This window comes from Microchirus variegatus (genome assembly GCF_963457635.1).
Source record: "Microchirus variegatus genome assembly, chromosome: 5".
Lineage (NCBI taxonomy): Eukaryota > Metazoa > Chordata > Actinopteri > Pleuronectiformes > Soleidae > Microchirus > Microchirus variegatus.
In genome coordinates, this window is record NC_139806.1 from 2854004 (window position 1) to 2872731 (window position 18728).

At 42.0% G+C, this 18728-nt stretch overlaps 1 protein-coding gene across 1 annotated transcript; it reads left to right on the top strand.

Moving 5' to 3' along the window:
- Window positions 1-1201: 1201 nt before the first annotated feature.
- Window positions 1202-13993, top strand: LOC310926694 (choline transporter-like protein 5-A; the record flags this gene model as incomplete). Its single annotated transcript, XM_083888878.1, has 22 exons — window positions 1202-1286; window positions 3344-3392; window positions 3575-3648; window positions 5557-5641; window positions 5959-6043; window positions 6790-6918; window positions 7041-7101; window positions 7675-7798; window positions 8297-8380; window positions 9352-9464; window positions 9641-9772; window positions 10097-10196; window positions 10313-10405; window positions 10899-10986; window positions 11176-11444; window positions 11544-11638; window positions 11826-11929; window positions 12028-12101; window positions 12401-12471; window positions 12579-12667; window positions 13540-13624; window positions 13896-13993. 22 exons carry the CDS (start codon window positions 1202-1204, stop codon window positions 13991-13993), a joined length of 2187 nt encoding a protein of 728 aa, XP_083745004.1.
- Between the last annotated feature and the right edge of the window lie 4735 nt (window positions 13994-18728).

An 18728-nucleotide genomic window follows, 5' to 3' on the forward strand; every position in this document is an offset into this window, starting at 1 on the left:
TATAGAAACTGTTTAATTTACAAATATAAACATGTTTGTTTTGTCAGAAGCAGACGTGCATGCAAAATGGTACAAATAACTTATTAAATCTGATTGTTTTAGCCAAAGATTAAGCTGCACTATATTTTAGTTTATTCAGCTTATTGATGTTTTATTTAGTTATACTCTGTCCATCAAATTGTCACCGTCTCATTTGTAGTTACATTCAATGGCATTTATGTTTTGTATTTTGTTGTTTACCGGACTAATCAGTGCTCGTTTTCATTATAGTTCACACTGACAGATCACAGCACAGGCAGACGGAGGTTATTATCATCATTATTATTATTTTATTATATATTATTAGTTTAATCCTCCCATATTCTTCTGTTACTCGTACAAACTCTCCTCCCTCCCATTCTGACTGCATTCATTGACCCTATTTATGTCTTGTCTTTTGTTGAGCTAAAATAATCACAATAATAAAATATAGAAGGAACAAGCGCCAGTTGGAACCTTAAATAACGGAGTTCCTCATTATCGCTGCGTGTTGCGCTGCTGTCTGTCAACTGTCTCTTAGCTGGACTACTACTGCCACCTAGTGGATTATTAAAGAAAACACACTCAGCCTCCGTTTGTTGGTCATAATTTGACTAAAACTTTACATAAATCCAGCTGATGCAGCTTTCAAGTGTTTTAGTCAGTGAACAAAGTGACTTAAACTTCTACCAAAGACATTTTCTGGTAACATTTACTCAAGTATCTCTTTAAGGTACTTTATACAAGACTGCTTATAATGAGTAATAATAAAGGATTGTGTATTTCCCCTGCTTTGCCAGCAGGGGGCAGTGGTGCACAGCTCACCATGCTCTGGGACAAAGAACACAGACACTTAACACACATTTATCCATTCAGAGTCGATCTGTCCATGTTATAATGGACGAATGATTTTTCATCAATCATCATTCAAATACTAATTAATAACAATGCAAATACAACCTTGCCATTATGTCGCTCTACCCTGTCACAGAACTTTAATTTAAGCAGGTGGAGTCTCAGCCACAACAGCGTCACGTGACGTCTGTACTCACGTCTAATCCATACGATGCACACGGAGACAGAGGGGAGAGGAGGCAAGGAGTGAGGGAGCAGGAGGGGAGGAGAGGAGCCGCTCAGTCCTTTGTCCAGTGGCAGCAACACACCACGCGTTTCACCGCGCGTCATGGCGCCTCACCGCTACACCGCCAGCAGCTCCGCCACAGTTCAGTGTGAGTCTCCTGCTGCAGCAGCGGCGGCTCAATACTATGGTGAGTGCAGCCGTACATACTCTACTGTATAACACAGAATTATACACTTGCATAGCATGGCTTAACTGATATTAACACAAGAATAACACTTACAGAAAAGGAAAGTCATTCAAATGAGACCCTGCAGATTTGTCTTTATTGTTTTGCACATCATTTCAACTCAGGGAATTTAAGTTTCCTGTGTGGAGGAGAGTTGTCACATGAAAGCAAACATCATTTTCAGTTTTGATATATGTAAAAGATATAAAAACATGAAATTAAATTAAATACATGCAAAGAAACACTGCAAGTGTGGCAACAAAACAGGAAGTTGGACCTTTATTTCAGGATCAGGATATTTTTGTCTTTTACGATAGTCACAATCGTGACCCCAGACCAATCATCGCTCGCAAGGAGTTGTCAATCATAACTCACCGGGTTTTTGTTTCTTAACTTTGTCGTGGTCGTCCCTTCAGGAGACGTCAAAGAGGCAGCCAACGTAACGTTCGTCAGGATCATTATTTCTTCCTAGCTTCCTCTTCGTAGCGTCGAACCTGCTGGTCATGATCCAGAAGCTCGTCGTAGGAGTCATTTTTCCACACCTAATAGTCAGTTAGACTTGGTACGATTGGGGACTCGATTCATTTTGGGGGTTGCGAAGTTCGCTCTCACACTTGTAACTCCCCTGAAACACAGGTAGGGAATTGTCCATGGAACTTCATGGTGATTGTCCTTGATTCCGCTCTTTATCCTTTTCTTGACAAACGTAACCTATAATGTAAGTGGGTAATCCGAAACGATCGCAGGGCTATATGACCATCCATCCATCATTGTCAAGCCTGTCTCTAATCTCTGTTCTTCAATTATGTTACACTACACATGCGTTCACCGTTTGTGGCGTTCACGATAACGACCAAATTGCTTAAAAATTTGCGCAAATTTGCGCCGTCTGATCCCGGCATTAGTTACTTAAAGGTGAAGTAAGTAGTTTATAGTGCCATCTAGAGGAGAGGCTGAAATTTACAACAAAGAACTGCTCCTCTGCTCACCCCCTCCCTTCCCTGAGCGCTACGGTATCCTTAGAGGGTCAAATGTCGTCCTCGTCGTCTCTCTCCGTGTCAGCAGATGAGGTTCGTGAGGCGAGGGAGAGGGCGGAGCTACCGCGGCCGTAGCAGACGAAGCGGAGAGAGTGGAGGCGGGACTTCTGCTACAAGTAAAGAGACGCTTGATTTGTTCTCTTGCGTTTGTCCTTACAGGCTCCGGTAGAAACATGGCGTCTCGCTGTTAACGGTGGCTATGCAACCGCGGCCCGCGACCATGTTATTTTACATGACTTTTTGAAACACTACGAAAATGAAACAAAGAATATTATACAGCGACTAGACAATGCAGGAGCACATAATATGTATAAAAAAGTGGATTTTGGGTTATATAAACCCATAAATACTACACAGTGTCCCTTTAAAAATAGGGTCTTTAAAATGACCACGTCAGCTGTGTGAAGCTTCACAGACGCCCGCTGTAATGACACCAGTGATGTGGTCAACATTAACGCTTTGTGGCGAACACATCATCTGCACATGGATGTGACATCACATGTCAGATAGTGGAGCTGGTTGATGAGGAGCTCACAACAACTGTAGCAGGAAAGGTGTAGGTGTTTTTGTCGTGACCACACTGCGGTTAATCTGGTCAGCGGCAGGATTAAGATTAGCTGAGTATTATTGTCCACTAATGCTGTCAGCTGACCTCAGCTCTGGTTCTTCTCATTCTTCTCAGACGCTTTTGGAACCTTTTTCTGGCATAAACACTGACCTTGTCAGGACCAGTGGTCCTCATGGAGACCAAAACCTGGTCCTAAAACGTCCTAAAAGTGTTGTTATTAGTATTATTATTATTACCAACTGTACACAGAGGTTATGAAAACGGCAGTAAAAGAACTTTCTTTAGCATCAGCTCACTACATGAACAAAATACATTAAACCCAGCAAGAGAAAGGATGAGCACATACAGCACACACACGTTTGCGCAGTTTTTTTTCTTACGACTCTAGATTAATATTTGTTTGTTTTTTCCAGGAGAACCACACAAGTTTGATCCGTCGTTTCGAGGTCCAGTCCCCAGAAGGTAACATTCTCTCCTAAAGCAGGAAATGATGGTGGCCCTTACAGGACAACTAACTGGGAAACAAACATTATTATTTATTTGATTATTTACGCATGTACAATAACACATTTTCAGGTACAACAGTGTTTTCCCCCGTCACAGTCACAACTTTCTTTACAACATACTCTTCTCCATCTCTGTAGAAGCTGCACTGACGTCTTGTGCTGTTTCATCTTCATCATTGTCATCCTCTCATATGTGGCCTTAGGGATAGTGGGTGAGTGTGTACACACACACACACACACACACACCTATACACAGTGTTCTCAAGAGCGGGATGAAGCCTCTTTGATCAGACTCATCTTGCAGAGTATTCTCTCGTGAAAACACACATTTTGTCTTTGTTGTGTCCTCTTGATCTTCTCCTAATGTTTTACGCACACATGGAAAACATGTTTTGGCTGAAAAGCAATATACACTGATATTTATTACCCAAAAATGGTGGCCCCAGAAGGACAAAAGCTTGGGATCCCCTGGTTATGGGTCTATGTGGACCAACGTATGAATGGGTGAATGATGAAATGTACGCGACACGGATGTCAAATTCCTTGTGTCTATGTATATTTGTTACCTCTTTAGAATCTTTCCTGTCATTAACACTGACCTTGTCAGGACCAGTAGTCCTCACCAAGACCTAATGAGGCAGAACCTGAGTAAGGCTGAACGATTTTAAATAAATATCTAATTAATATATCTAAATATCTAAAGAATTGCGATGCATATCAGAGGGAATGGTCGTCGTTTCATAATTTAAAACCAAAGAGGTTGTACACTAAGAAATAGGGGTTCCAAAATGGTCCTTCTACAAGGGCTGAGGTTCTACCTGGAACCAAAGAAAGGGTTTTTCAAGGGTTCTTGGTAACACTAATGGTTCCAGTATGAATCATTTTGATCCAGAGAACCCTTTAAATACCCTTTTCTGAATAAAGGGTTTTAAATGGGTTCTTGGTGGAACCTTTATAAAAAGGTTCTACCTGGAGCCAAAAAGGGTTCTCCTATGAGGACAAGCTGAAGAACCTTATATGGTTCTACTTAGCACTTTTAATTGTAAGAGTGTACACACTAACCCTACACACAAACACAGGCACACTCACCTCATTAATCTACATTTTTACTGCAAACACACAAACATACTGCAGTTATACTCACACACTGTAACAAAGACCTCTTCAGTCAAGCAGTGCTACTACCAGACATGGATGACATCATTTGTGATGACATCATCCTCACTCTCTCGCTCACACACACACACACACACACACTATATTTTGTTCATATCACATGTAAAATGCTGGCTGGATAATACTCTTTTGCATTAGCAGAGAGAAACCACATAACCAGCTTTTACTTTTTCTAAGGAATATGAAGAAATGAGATTGGGGTTAATCATGTATGCTGTTCAGTAGATATTAAAAATAATTCATATTCATTCATATTTTTATAGATAACAAAAGCACAGAGCCAAGTGACTGACATCAACTGGCAATGGATTTGAAATTAAATGACAATTTATTCATGCTCACACTCACACACACATACACTCATAAACATAATGTATTCTCTAGACCCTAACCTTAATCATCACACCTAAATGCCTAACCACAACCCTTAACCTAAACCTAATTCTAACCCTAATCCTAAAACAAAGGCTTAATCCTTAAACCCTTTGTAGCTGTGACAACCAGCCAAATGTCCAAAATGTGTCCTCACAGCCTACGAGCTATTCTTCTCAGGACACTACATTGACCTAGTTTCTTTTGGACAGTGTAAACAAAGTGTTGTGCCTTACTATAAACACAAATTTAACCAGATGCACAGAAATCAGGTTCCACATCATTAGGACCAGTCTTGGTCTCCATGAATACTACTGGTCCTGACAAATGCAGTGATATTCTTCCTAAAGAGGTAACAACTGTACGTCTGTTTCTCTCTTGTGCTACAAATGTTACATGTGTGTCTAACAGAGAAGGAGAGCTCAAAAATGGAAATTTTATTTTTCAGTTTTGTAAAGAATAAATGTTTTGTGCTGACGAAATTAAGAATTTCAATGGATTAAATATTTCAAATCAAACAAAGTTGTGAAACAATGTCAGTCAGATCATGTGTCCTGGGTTCTTCTGTGCAGCCTGGTTACATGGAGACCACAGGAAGATTCTCCATCCAACAGACAGTTACGGTCACTTCTGTGGACAGAAGGAAACACCCAATGCGTAAGTTACTCTTGTATAATTAAATATTAATTTTAACACAAAGGCCAACGGGAAGGGTACCAAAGAATGGGACGGTTGAGGCCGGGTTATTTAGTACAAATGGAAACGCAAATAAATATTATAATATTCCACTCATTGGAAGCAGCCTATAGCTGGGAGCTCCAAGTCCAGTTGGTGCCAACTCAATATTCAACACCCCTAGAAGAAATTGTTTCATCTCTGCTCTGGAGCTCCCTCAAAAACGAACCATGGAAGCAATCACTGAAAAAAGCGGAATGACAACAAATAACTGTGGCTGTATGTACTTTATTTTGCAGGGAGAAACCCATCCTGTTCTACTTCAACATCCTGAAATGTGCCAGCCCAGCTGTTCTCATCAACCTGCAGTGCTCCACAACTCAGGTACCTATGGTGTATTCCAAAAAATCATGGCTGCAAATGTATCTCTGGTTAGTCACTGTTAGCCACTGTTAATAATGCTGGTAGATAACAACACCCTACACATTATTTTGGAGTCCTATGTCAGGGTTTGTGAGGTTGCTACAACTTCTGAGTTGGGAATCCAACTTGCAGGGTGTTCCAATTGAAACTTCCAACTAGGCGCTGGGAAATTCCAACTTTTAATCAGTCAGCACACTGCAGTATCTCCTGCAGCAACACATCTGCTCCCATTGATTAACACAGGACATAGAAGTTCAGTTAAGCTCAAGCACTGTTTGCAGTGGTTTGACTGACTGGATGTTTTATTTCTGTGCCATTAACAGAGATGCCCAACCCTCATGGGTTCATAAGAGAGTGGCTCTGATGCATTTCTGTGTCCAAACCCTAACGAGCATGAGATAATATTGACTGAACACAACCTGCACCCAACATGCACTCTGTATTTGTTGTCCGAGCCCAACAAATACCTGATCTAAGCTGTGAGAGAAGCGTGGTCTGACTGTCATACAGGTGTTTGTTAGCTTCAGTTACGGCTACGTCAAACAACACAAATTACAGTTACATCCAGGAAGAAGCAAGATACAGATACACACAACACACACGGTATAAGTTACGGTCCTCACATTTCCACAGTTTTTTGTTGTTGTACTGCAGTTCCATCTTTACTAATACATAATAAAATGTACTGTGTATCTATTTCCTTCAAGATGTGTGTGTCACAGTGTCCAGACAAGTTTGCCACCTACTCTGACATGCAGCTGCAACACAGCATCAACAAGAGTCACTGGGAATATTATAAACAGTTCTGCAAGACTGGATTCAATAATCCTGACAAGGTACTCGCGCTAAAAATAAATAAAAATAAAATATGGATCATGCGCGCGGCCCTCACACAGCTTTTGTAACAGCAGAAAACGTTCCATACACTTAACCCTCCTGTTTTTCCTGTGTTTTCCAGCCAATATCTGAGGTTCTAAGGGATGAGGATTGTCCCTCTATGATCATACCCAGTAAACCATGTAAGCATTGAACCATAGATTAGTCTGTAAAAGGATGGACAATTTGAAAAGTATAGTCCAGACAGTATGACATAAGTAGTAAATGGCCACCAGGGGGCTATGCTACTGGTTGTAAAAGGTCTTTGGGAAAATAAGCTTCTACTTGATTTATACTATCAGGAAGCATTTTGAGGAGTAAATGGCTTCTATCACTATTTTTAGATGTTTTTGCAATTTTTCATGATGATCAATTTTGTAAATTGTGTTCCAATGAAGAAGAAAATAGACAATAACTGATGGCACATATAAGTGGACACCACTGTGATTACAGATGGTGTTGGTAAAGGCGTCGTGATCCCTGTAAACTGACATATTGCCATTCAAATCTCAAGGCTTCAAATGGGAATTTGTTTTTCAACCATAATATTTAGTCCAATTCTACATGTATGTTTATGTATTAAGCACATTTTCCCACAGCTAATGCAACATTTTCCACTCACGGCATCTGTCAGAGTTTATATATTACACAGTTGTAGATAAGCTTCTGTTATTTATGTGTGTGTATGTGTGTGTGTGTGTGTGTGTGTGTCTCAGTTCTGCAGAGGTGTCTTCCAGACTTCAGCACACTGAATGGAACAGTGACCGTAGCAAACAGAACCAGGTTCATTGATGCTCTGGAAATTCCTCACAGTGTCACCGAACTCCAACAAGCTGCCAGGTGCTGAACCGTACATTTCCTGACATACATTATCTCTTCTGCATATAAACAAACAAAGCACAGAATACTTACTTTAGGTCCCTGTTTGTTTAAATGCGGTATAATAACCTTGAACAAGTATGACTCTTGTCAGTTGGTGGTGTTTATTAAAGCTGCACTGGTTGAACCAAACCCTAAAGCATTTGTGCCCCACTGTGGTTCGTTTGAGCCAGTGTGAACACAGTCTGAGACCTCTAATGTGAATCAACGAACCCGACTCTGGTTCACTTGAAAGAGGTGGCCTTGGCCCACTCACAAGTTGAACACTGGAAGGATAGTATTTAGGATAATTGGGTCAAGGTTCCTCGTTCCCCATCCTCCATGTCTGGGAGGCCCCAAGTCTTCCTTGGTTGCAGTGCAATGAGTTAATTGAACGAGTTGGGCTAAATGTGCTATCTTACCTTTCCCTGAGGAGAAAGCATTAACCACCTCTGACTCTGCTTTAATTTCTCTGTGCAGGGGAATAACTGGACTGGTGGACACAAAGGAAATGGGCATGAAGATCATGGAAGATTATGCCAAGTCATGGGTCTGGATATTCATGTAACTACACACATAACACACAACCGTTGAGTTAAACCTCAATGTCTGCACCTTCATCAGTAATGTCTCGTTCACATGGAGCATTTTTATCCGGGGCCGGGTCGCGGGGGCAGCAGTGTGAGAAGGGACACCCAGAAGGCAGAGGGACGCGACCCTTTCGTTCTGCGGGGAAAACTCCAACACATGCGGCTGAGCTATAAGCAGGCCCACACCAGCTTGCCGCCTCTCACAATGGGCAACTCCAGAGTAGTAGAGAGTCCAGCCTCTCTCAAGGAGTTAGGTTCCAGAGCCTAGACTGTGCGTGGAGGTGAGCCCGACTATTTCTAGTCGGTACCGCTCTACCTCCCGCACCAGCTCAGGCCCTTCCCCCCCCAGCGAGGTGACATTCCATGTCCCCATAGCTAGGGTTGTTGTCCCGCGATTTGGCAGTTAGGGGCCCCGCCCACGACTGCCACCCAAATCACATTCCACCGGCCCCTTATGGCCCTTCATGTGGGTGGTGGGGCCACTAAAAGGGGAACCCATGTTGCTCCTTCGGGCTGAGCCCGGCCGGGTCCCACATGCAAAGACCCGGCCACCAGGCGCTCGCCTGCGAGCCCCACTCCCGGGCCTGGCTCCAGGGTGGGGCCCCGGTAACGCCAATCCGGGCGACGTACACGACTTCATATTTTTTACTTCTCATAAGGGGTAGGTGAACTGCTCTTAGTCTGATCCGTCACCTAGGACTTGTTTGCCATGAGAGACCCTACCAGGGGCATTAAGCCCCGGACAACATAGCTCCTAGGATCATACGGATACTCAAACCCCTCCACCACGGTAAGGTGGCAGTTCAAGTAAAGAAAGCCAAAACTATTTTCAAAATGGTAGGAAACAAATGTAAAAATTTGTGTTTTTTTATATACTACACACACACCTTTATGTTAAAGGGATCATACTCTTACTCCAGTGCTTTCCGATCTTCCCCTGTACAGAGGTCTGCTTCTTTCCCTGGCTGTTAATCTGGTTTTCATTCTGCTGCTGAGGTTCACAGCAGGTCTGCTGTTGTGGTCCATCATCATCACTGTCATACTGCTTCTGGCATACGGTGCGTACTCTTAGAGATTTCTTCATGAATCTTACAGTTTCTATCTAATCAAAGAGTGAGAATATCTGTTAATCTGCCTCACGCTGCAGGTGACCGACCAGATAAATTACGAAAGAAGGACAATGTCAATGTTTGAGAAACTCCTCCCCAGTGAACATGTGTGTGCGTGTTTGTAGGTGTGTGGTACTGTTACACCGAATATTCCCAGCTCAAAGACAGACCAGGTTCTGATGTGGCCCTCACAGAAGTCGGCCTGCAGACTGACTTGCAGATCTATCTACACCTAAGACAGACATGGGTCATATTAAGTAAGTCTCTGTCCAATCTGTAGTCAGTAGAAAAACAATCTGATTCTAACTTCTAAATATTTACAGCCATTTACATTACACAGAAAATACATTCAAATAAATTGGCAGATTAGAGTGCAGAGAGAGAGAGAAATCAGGCTGTTCACAAGAACTTAGAAACCCACCATGTATAATCATTTCATTTAAGTTATAGTGAAGTTCCAATTTTAAACCACCAAAGACATAACACTGTACAACATATTGGTCATATGTTTCTGTTGACTCCTGTTTTACTGAAGGTCATAAACATGGGGTAAAACCAAATAACGTATTTGTGTTTGTCAGTGGTTTCTCTGGGAGTAACAGAAACTATCATCTTGGTGATGTTCATCTTTCTGAGGAGAAGAGTCCGCGTGGCCATCGCTCTGCTCAGAGAGGCTAGCAAGTAGGACATTCAAAATCTCCCAGTGACATTTATTATTCTACCAAACAGTATTTATTTCTTATGTTTACCAAGTAGTAATAAGTGTTTTGTTTGTCGTGATTTCTCCGATATTGCAGAGCCATTGGTCACATCATGTCCACACTGTTCTTTCCAGTCCTTATCTTTCTCTTGCTGACAGTCTGCATCTCCTACTGGGCAGTTACTGCCATGTATCCTTTACAGTGACAACAAGCAACAATGGCATGTTCCATATTTTATGTTTTCGTAGATCAGAGTAATTTAGGGATTCATCTAAAAGGTTAAAAGGCCGTAAGAGGGAGAGCTCCCACCCTGTTTTTGTTTTTAAACACATTAGCTCTGCTCTGAATATATGTGCCATCTATCCTGAGTGAATCCAGCCGAGTCCGCCAGTGCTTTGATTTCACGCTGCAGAAAAGTCTGGCAAAGACAACGTTTTGGCCAACTACAGAATCTCCCCTGGTGTGCATTTTATGAGACTGACTGTCACTATCACTACCTCAACCAAAATCAAAACCCTAACTGTAAACGGAGACAGAGGAGGTGCAGAGGTTAAGTTGTCTTGATTTACAAACAAACAAAATTATTGTGGATGTATTATAATATTATCATTATTATTATTATTATGGATTTTTTTTTCTAGACAGCCTGTTAGAACTTCTTTATCCAGCATTGTAAATCCAGTCACCTGGCCTCCTCAGGTGAAGCCATCTACAAAGTGATGTCTCCTGATGTGACCTGTCCCTATGCCAACAATACATGCAGTCCTGAGGTGAAGTTAACTATCTTCTATGTCTTTCATTCTTCACTCTAAAGTCATATACAGATATTTATATGTGTCCATTAAACTAGTACATCCTGTAGAAAAGGCATGTAGAAAGTGTTGTATATAACATTCTATGAGCCTTCTTACGATGAAAATCTCACTGTTCTGTGTCTATTCCCCTCATGTTTATGTCAGACCTTTAACAAAACCAACATCTCAACATCAGCCTCGTGTATGGGCTCTCAGTGTCTGTTTGCCTTCTATGGTGGGGAGACGTCATATCACCACCACCTCTTCCTGCTGCAGCTCTTCAACCTGCTGGTCTTCCTCTGGCTGATCAACTTCAGCCTGGCCCTTGGGCAATGTTCTCTGGCTGGAGCTTTTGCCAGCTACTACTGGGCCCAGAGGAAGCCTCAGGATATCCCACCATGTCCACTCTTCTCATCATTCAGTAGGACTATCAGGTCAGGATGCTCTCTTGAGATCCAAAGCACAGAGCCCTCATTTGTTGGTGTATAAAAATTTAAAAAAAGGAGAGTTCTTCCTGTTTCTGTCTTTGTCAGGTATCACACAGGCTCATTGGCGTTTGGAGCTTTAATTCTTTCAGTAGTCCAATTGCTGCGGATCATACTGGAATATCTGGAGCAAAAACTAAAAGGTATTGAATTTACTTCCATTCATTTGGACTGCCTAAAGTCCCTAACCCTTAACAAAGAATTTTTACAGGACCAACTCACAACTTTATTTGAACAAAATCATCTTGACTTCAACTCAAACCCATGTTTCCCCCTCATCCCATCCCAATAACCACCTTCACTACACTGTTGTTGTGTTGATCTATGCAGGTGCTAACAACAGCCTATCCAGGTTCATGATGTTCTGTCTGAAATGCTGCTTCTGGTGTCTGGAGAAATTCATACGTTACCTGAACCATAATGCTTATATCATGGTGAGCTGGATATAGCAGTCCTTAATGAGCCATATGGATAGTAATTAGCCACTCTTCACTGAATCAAAAATAAACTTCTTTTATCTTCTAACAACCAGGTGGCGATCTATGGTAAAAACTTCTGCACCTCAGCCAGAGAAGCCTTCTTCCTCCTAATGAGAAATGTGGTCAGGTAAGGTCTCGCTAAGCTTTTTGTTTCCAGGTACTGCACTCAGTTGAAACACAAGCCTGACCTGGGATTTTACCATTCCAAACCATATCGTATCTAACTGAACTGTACCATGATGGGAACAGCATATTCTTATTCTAAACAACACCTCTATGAGATGCCCTCTAACAGGGTCCATAGATATGACTTATTTTTTTCAGTTTAACATTCACATATGGCTGGTTAATTAAGGCGGCTTACCTCTACCGTGTGTGAGACCAGAGTAGAGGTTATTCTTTAAAACTGTATCTCTGTCCAAATAGGGTTGCCGTTCTGGACCGAGTGACAGACTTTCTGTTGTTTCTGGGCAAAGTGGTGATAGCAGGAGGAATTGGTGACTAACAACACATGTTTCAAATCATACATCACTCACAGTTACATATAATTACATCTTTATACAGCCTAACGCCCATAATATTTTCATGGGTGCCCATATTTCAGGTGTGTGTGCCTTCCTTTTCTTCACACGGAAGATCCCTTTTGCCCAAGAAGAAGTGCCCAACCTCAACTACTACTGGGTGCCCCTAATGGTTGGTCTTTCTCTCTCACTCATACACACACATACAATGACATAACTCATTCCCTAACATCAATGACATTGATCAGCTTCACAAAGCGTGTGATTATCTATCTCACTCAATATAGCAGTGTTTTAGTTTCATGTCATCTGCAATATTCTCACACTCAGACATAGTGTAAGTTTCAATTCCTTGCTTAACCCTAAATCTTTAGCATCAATCTCAAAAATGTGCACTCCCTCTAGTGTCCCGATTCTCAGAAAAATTAACTTGAGGGGCAAGTTTAAGGGTTGTATCGCCCTCAATATTGAGATTTTCCAAGACCACCCTTGTGGTAGTCCTCCTCCATGGCCTCCCCAAACTTTTCCCAGACCCGAGTTTTTGCTTCTGCGACTGCTCGGGCTGCCATCCACTTGGCATGTCAGTACCCGTCAGCTGCCTCAGGAGTCCCTCGAACCAACCAGGCTCGATGGGACTCCTTCTTCAGCTTGACAGCATCCCTTACTTCCGGTGTGCACCACTGGGTTCGGGGATTGCCGCTGCGACAGGCACCTTACGGCCGCAGCTTCGAACAGCCGCGTCCACAATGACGATTAATAAATAATGTGATGTAAATGTGTTCTTCATCTTCTTCTTTTTTGGAGTTGACAGACTGGACGCAGCTTTCGCGTTATTCTGCCCCCACAGTCTGAAGAAGTATCTGCATTTAAGGGGTGTCCCATTTCTAAGTGACAAAATAACTCTCAGGACTTGGTTTTGAGAGCCAGTTAAGATTAAGGGTTGAGCTTGAGGGTTAAGATAGGAATTGAAATTGGCCCATAATCTACATACTGACATGCAATGAACGCATGTGTGTGCACTGCTTTTTTTTTTTGTCTCATCAGACTGTGGTGATAGGTGCTTACCTGATAGCTCATGGTTTCTTCACTGTCTATGTCATGTGTGTTGACACGCTCTTCCTGTGCTTCTGTGAGTACAATACTATCATTACTTAAGTTGATTTTAGTACAGCCTTGGAGTGGTTATCCCATTTTAACTTTTGAAAAATTAGGTTTGTTTAGATTTTATGCTCCTGCACTGATTTGACTGAATACTTTCTCTTCTTGTCTCCTCTTCACACTGCTAACCCGCTCATCGACGTCTATCCATGTTATAATGTTACACTCATTTCTGCCACTCATTCACTACTGCCCATTCTCCCCTGCTTTCAATCCATCTATCCATTCATTAAACCAACCAGGTGATGACTTAGAGAGGAATGATGGCAGTTTTGAAAAACCTTTCCATATGTCTCCAGAATTGCACAGAATCCTGGAAAAACCCTGCCAGCAGCGATGACATTCTGTACTCTATGTTCTCCACATTGCTCCATCAGCAACTGGATCGGACTTTATTTGACTGTGAGGGACAATCAATACTGAAAATCCATGAGCAACCACCCAGGGCCCTACACTGATGAATATAACAATGGGCATCTCTGGACATACTAAAGGCCACATTATTATTATTATATTACTAATACTTTAACATACCCAGATAGGACACTTTTAGAAATAAAAGTAATAATACAACTACGTTTGATACTACATATTTCTGTCAAAATGAGACAACTACTCGACCAAGGACCAATTAATGATGAAAAGTAAGACTTTAAATTGAACACCCTGGAGCAACAACATACACAGGTTTTCATGCAACCACAGCTCCGGGCAGCCACCTCAGCAACGGCTACATAAAACAAGCACCATTCAGAGTCCATTCCAGTTAGGCAGTAAAACATATATATATTCACATTTATAGGCTTATTTCTTATCTCTTACTCTCAGGCCTATCTCTTACTCTCAGACAAGGCAACTACAATGTCCGCAGGCTTCTGCCACTGGTTCAAAGCCACTACTTTACTGTCTGGTTAACCAGGAAGAAGAATTCTGAGAGCGGCTGTGTCACTTCAGGTGAACTGATTCCATTTACTGTACATATGGCCTTCAAACTGTGGAGGACAGCCTTACAACTCCCAGAATGCAGACTGACAGATATTATTTAAAGGCCAAAAAGCTTCTACCTCCCCGTCGGGGAATTGAACCCCGGTCTCCCGCGTGACAGGCGGGGATACTCACCACTATACTAACGAGGAAAAGTTGTGATCTGGCTTACCAGCAATCGTAATGAGTAATGTGATCGGTCTCCACTACTCCAAGGGCAAGGCAGCAGGACTTTACCATTCCAAATGGCAGATGTAATGTAGAGCAACTTTGAATGGTACAAATGCATCCTTTCTCTGATATAACTTCTTCAGGATGTAAGAATCAGTGCTAACTGGCTTTCTCAACATCGCATGATGCTTGATCTGAAGTAATATATCAGAAGATAAGAAGAGCTTGCATATAAATCTACTTTCTCCCAATGTTTGACACATTTTCTTTTTTAAATCTCACTGTAAAGCAAGCTCAATGTTAATCTTATGATACATGTACATTTTTGTATTTGTATTACCTGATTGTTTAAATATCCTTTTTTTTAAGTTTTTAATAAAATAAATTAAAAACAATTTGGTCCTCTGCTCATTAACTGAGTTTGTGATTATTCCACAAGTAAATATAACACTGATAGTCATTTTAACCTAATTATTGGTTGTAATGACTTAAAGGATAATACCTTGAATTTGCAAACTACAGACATAATGGTTTGTGACAGTAATAATGTTATTATTTGCTAATTATTGGTTGTAATGACTTAAAGGATAATACCTTGAATTTGCAAACTACAGACATAATGGTTTGTGACAGTAATAACAATATTCCAAAATATCTTTCCCAGTGTCTCTCTGATTATTCCACAAGTAAATGTAACAATGATAGTCATTTTAATCTATATATTGGTTGCAATGACTTAAAGGATGATACATTGAATTTGCAAACTACAAACGTAATGGTTTGTGACAGCAATGTTATTCCAAAATATATTTCCCAGTGTCTCTCTGTGAGTTTGTGATGACTTAATAATTAGAGATGAGATCCAGAGAACAGAGGTCTGAATAGGGTCCGACAGTGATGAGGAAGGACTCCACCTAGCATCCTGGCAATAAAGATGGAATAGGCTAGCAATAACAAAAGGAATACTTAAGATTAAAATACTTAGAAACAGAGCATGAACCCATCTCATTTCTCAGTTTACATACACTTGCTCTGATCTCCAGACCCTGCCACACTACACCCCAACTCTCCCCTGGATGCAGGTTACCTACGAAGTGTCAAATTTGTGAATAACTGCACAGAGGGACATCCCCTTCGATAGCTCAGTTGGTAGAGCGGAGGACTGTAGGTTGATACAAATGGGCATCCTTAGGTCGCTGGTTCGAATCCGGCTCGAAGGAGGGAATCATATTTTCATTATTTTTAATAAAATGTAAAAATGTATAAAATATATATAAATTAAAACAAAAAAGTAAAAAAAAAATATGAATAAATAAATCAACTCATTTTTTATATATATATACGACTTATATATGAATATATGAGATTAGTGTGTCACTACAGCCCTACCTCTCAGAGTGCAGCCTGCCAGGTATTAAATAAAGTAAGCGTTAAGTAAACGGCCCTAAACCAAATCCCATTCATTCTCTATCGTAGTGCTGAACCACCCTGATTACACAAGAGTGTTTCGTGAAAACACTTGTGAAATTGGAGAGCCTCAATGGCAGGGAAAAGGAACGATGCATTGGCCGGGAATCGAACCCGGGCCTCCCGCGTGGCAGGCGAGAATTCTACCACTGAACCACCAATGCTTGATGAGACCACTGTGAGTTTTAGCGAGCGCGAACGCAGAAAGACCCAGACAGACCAACAACTGTGCTCAGGTGAGTTCCCTTGTCTCACATTTTAAGTTTCATGCAGATCGGACATTCTACAGAAAAGTTAGAGCAAAGTTCCTGTTTAAAATGGCCAACTTCCTGTTGGGTCCACGGCGTGACTGTAAACATGTTCAGGTAAGTTCCCTTGTCTCCCATGTCAAGTTTCATGCAGATCAGAAAATGCAAAAAAAATGTCAGAGGGTACTTCCCGTTTAAAATGGCCGACTTCTTGTTGGGTAAAAGGCGTGTCTGTAAACGTGTTCGGGAAGGTTCAAAAGGACCTAACACATTGGACAAGGTCTACTCCAACATCAAGCTGGGCTACAGGCCTAGACCACTACCGCACGTGAGCCAGTCTGACCACTTGTCCCTGCTGTTAATCCCTGTTACTTCTAGTTACACAAGAGTGTTTTGTGGGAAAAAGTTGTGAAAAGGGAGAGGGGCATTGGCTGGAAAAAAAGATTGCTGTATTGGCCAGGAATCTTAACCCTGGCCTCCCATGTGCCAGGCAAGAACTCTACCACTGAACCACCAACTGTTTTGTATGAGTTTGAGCCATAGGACAAACAGATAGCATCGTTGCACTATGTTGTTGACGGACACAACTTGGCGATACTTTCGCATGACAAGCTCATGGATCTCCCGAAGTTCACACTAAAAATTACCCACTAAACCACATTCTGCATGATCTGTGGTACCTCAACTGCTGGTCATTTTACTACTGGTAACACAGAAATGTGAAAACGTGAACAAACTTGTGAAAAGGGAGAGACGCATTGGCTGGGAAAAAACGATAGATGCATTGGCCGGAATTCGAACCCAGGCCTCCCGCGTGGCAGGCTGAAATTCTTTCACTGAATGGGTGATGGCTATTTTCTATGAGTTTTAACGGCCAGACAGATAGATATCATTGTTGCACTATGTTGTAGACGGACACAACGTGGCGATACGTCTGCATAACAGACTGATGGATCTCCTAAAGTTCACACTAAAAATGACCCACAAAACCACATTATGAATGGTCTGCTGGTACCTCAACTGCTGGCCATATTACTTCTGATTACACAAGAGTGTTTTGTGAAAACAAATTGGAGAGCCTCATTGGCGGGGAAAAAGCATGATGCATTGGCCGGGAATCGAACCCGGGCCTCCCGCGTGGCAGGCGAGAATTCTACCACTGAACCACCAATGCTTGATGACTACTTAATGAGTTTAAGCGAGAGCGATCGCAGATAGACCCAGACAGACCAACTGTGCTCAGGTGAGTTCCCTTGTCTCACATTTTAAGTTTCATGCAGATCGGACATTGTACAGAATAGTTAGAGCAAAGTTCCTGTTTAAAATGTACTTCCTGTTTGAAATGGCCAACTTCCTGTTGGGTCCACGGCGTGACTGTAAACATGTTCAGGTAAGTTCCCTTGTCTCCCATGTCAAGTTTCATGCAGATTGGACAATGCAAAGAAATGTTAGAGGGTACTTCCTGTTTAAAATGGCCGACTTCCTGTTGGGTCAACGGTGTGTACGTAAACGTGTTCGGGAAAGTTCCCTTGTCTCCCATGTCAAGTTTCATGCAGATCAGACAATGCAAAGAAATGTAAGAGGGTACTTCCAGTTTAAAATGGCCGACTTCCATCAGAAATTGGAGAGTCTCATTGGCGGGGAAAAGGAACGATGCATTGGCCGGGAATCGAACCCGGGCCTCCCGCGTGGCAGGCGAGAATTCTACCACTGAACCACCAATGCTTGATGACAACTTTGCGAGTTTAAGCGAGCGCGCGCGCAGATAGACCCAGACAGACCCACAACTGTGCTCAGCTGAGTTCCCTTGGCTCACATTTTAAGTTTCATGCAGATCGGACATTGTACAGAAAAGTTAGAGCAAAGTTCCTGTTGAAAATGGCTGATTTCCTGTTGGGTCAATGGCGTGACTGTGAACATGTTTAGGAAAGTTCCCTTGTATCACATGTCAAGTTTTGTGCAGATCGGACAATGCACAGAAATGTTGGAGGTTACTTCCTGTTTAAAATGGCTGACTACACACGTCTTCACACGTGTTCAAACGTGTGTAGCCTTAAAAGGAATGGGTTTTCCAGCACAACAGTGTCCCAAAACATACAACAAAGGCAACAAAGGAGTGGCTCAAGATCATGGAGTGGCCTAGCCAGACTTTGGAGCTAAATCCTATAGAAAATCTATGGAGGGAGCGTTGAGTTGCCAAGCGAC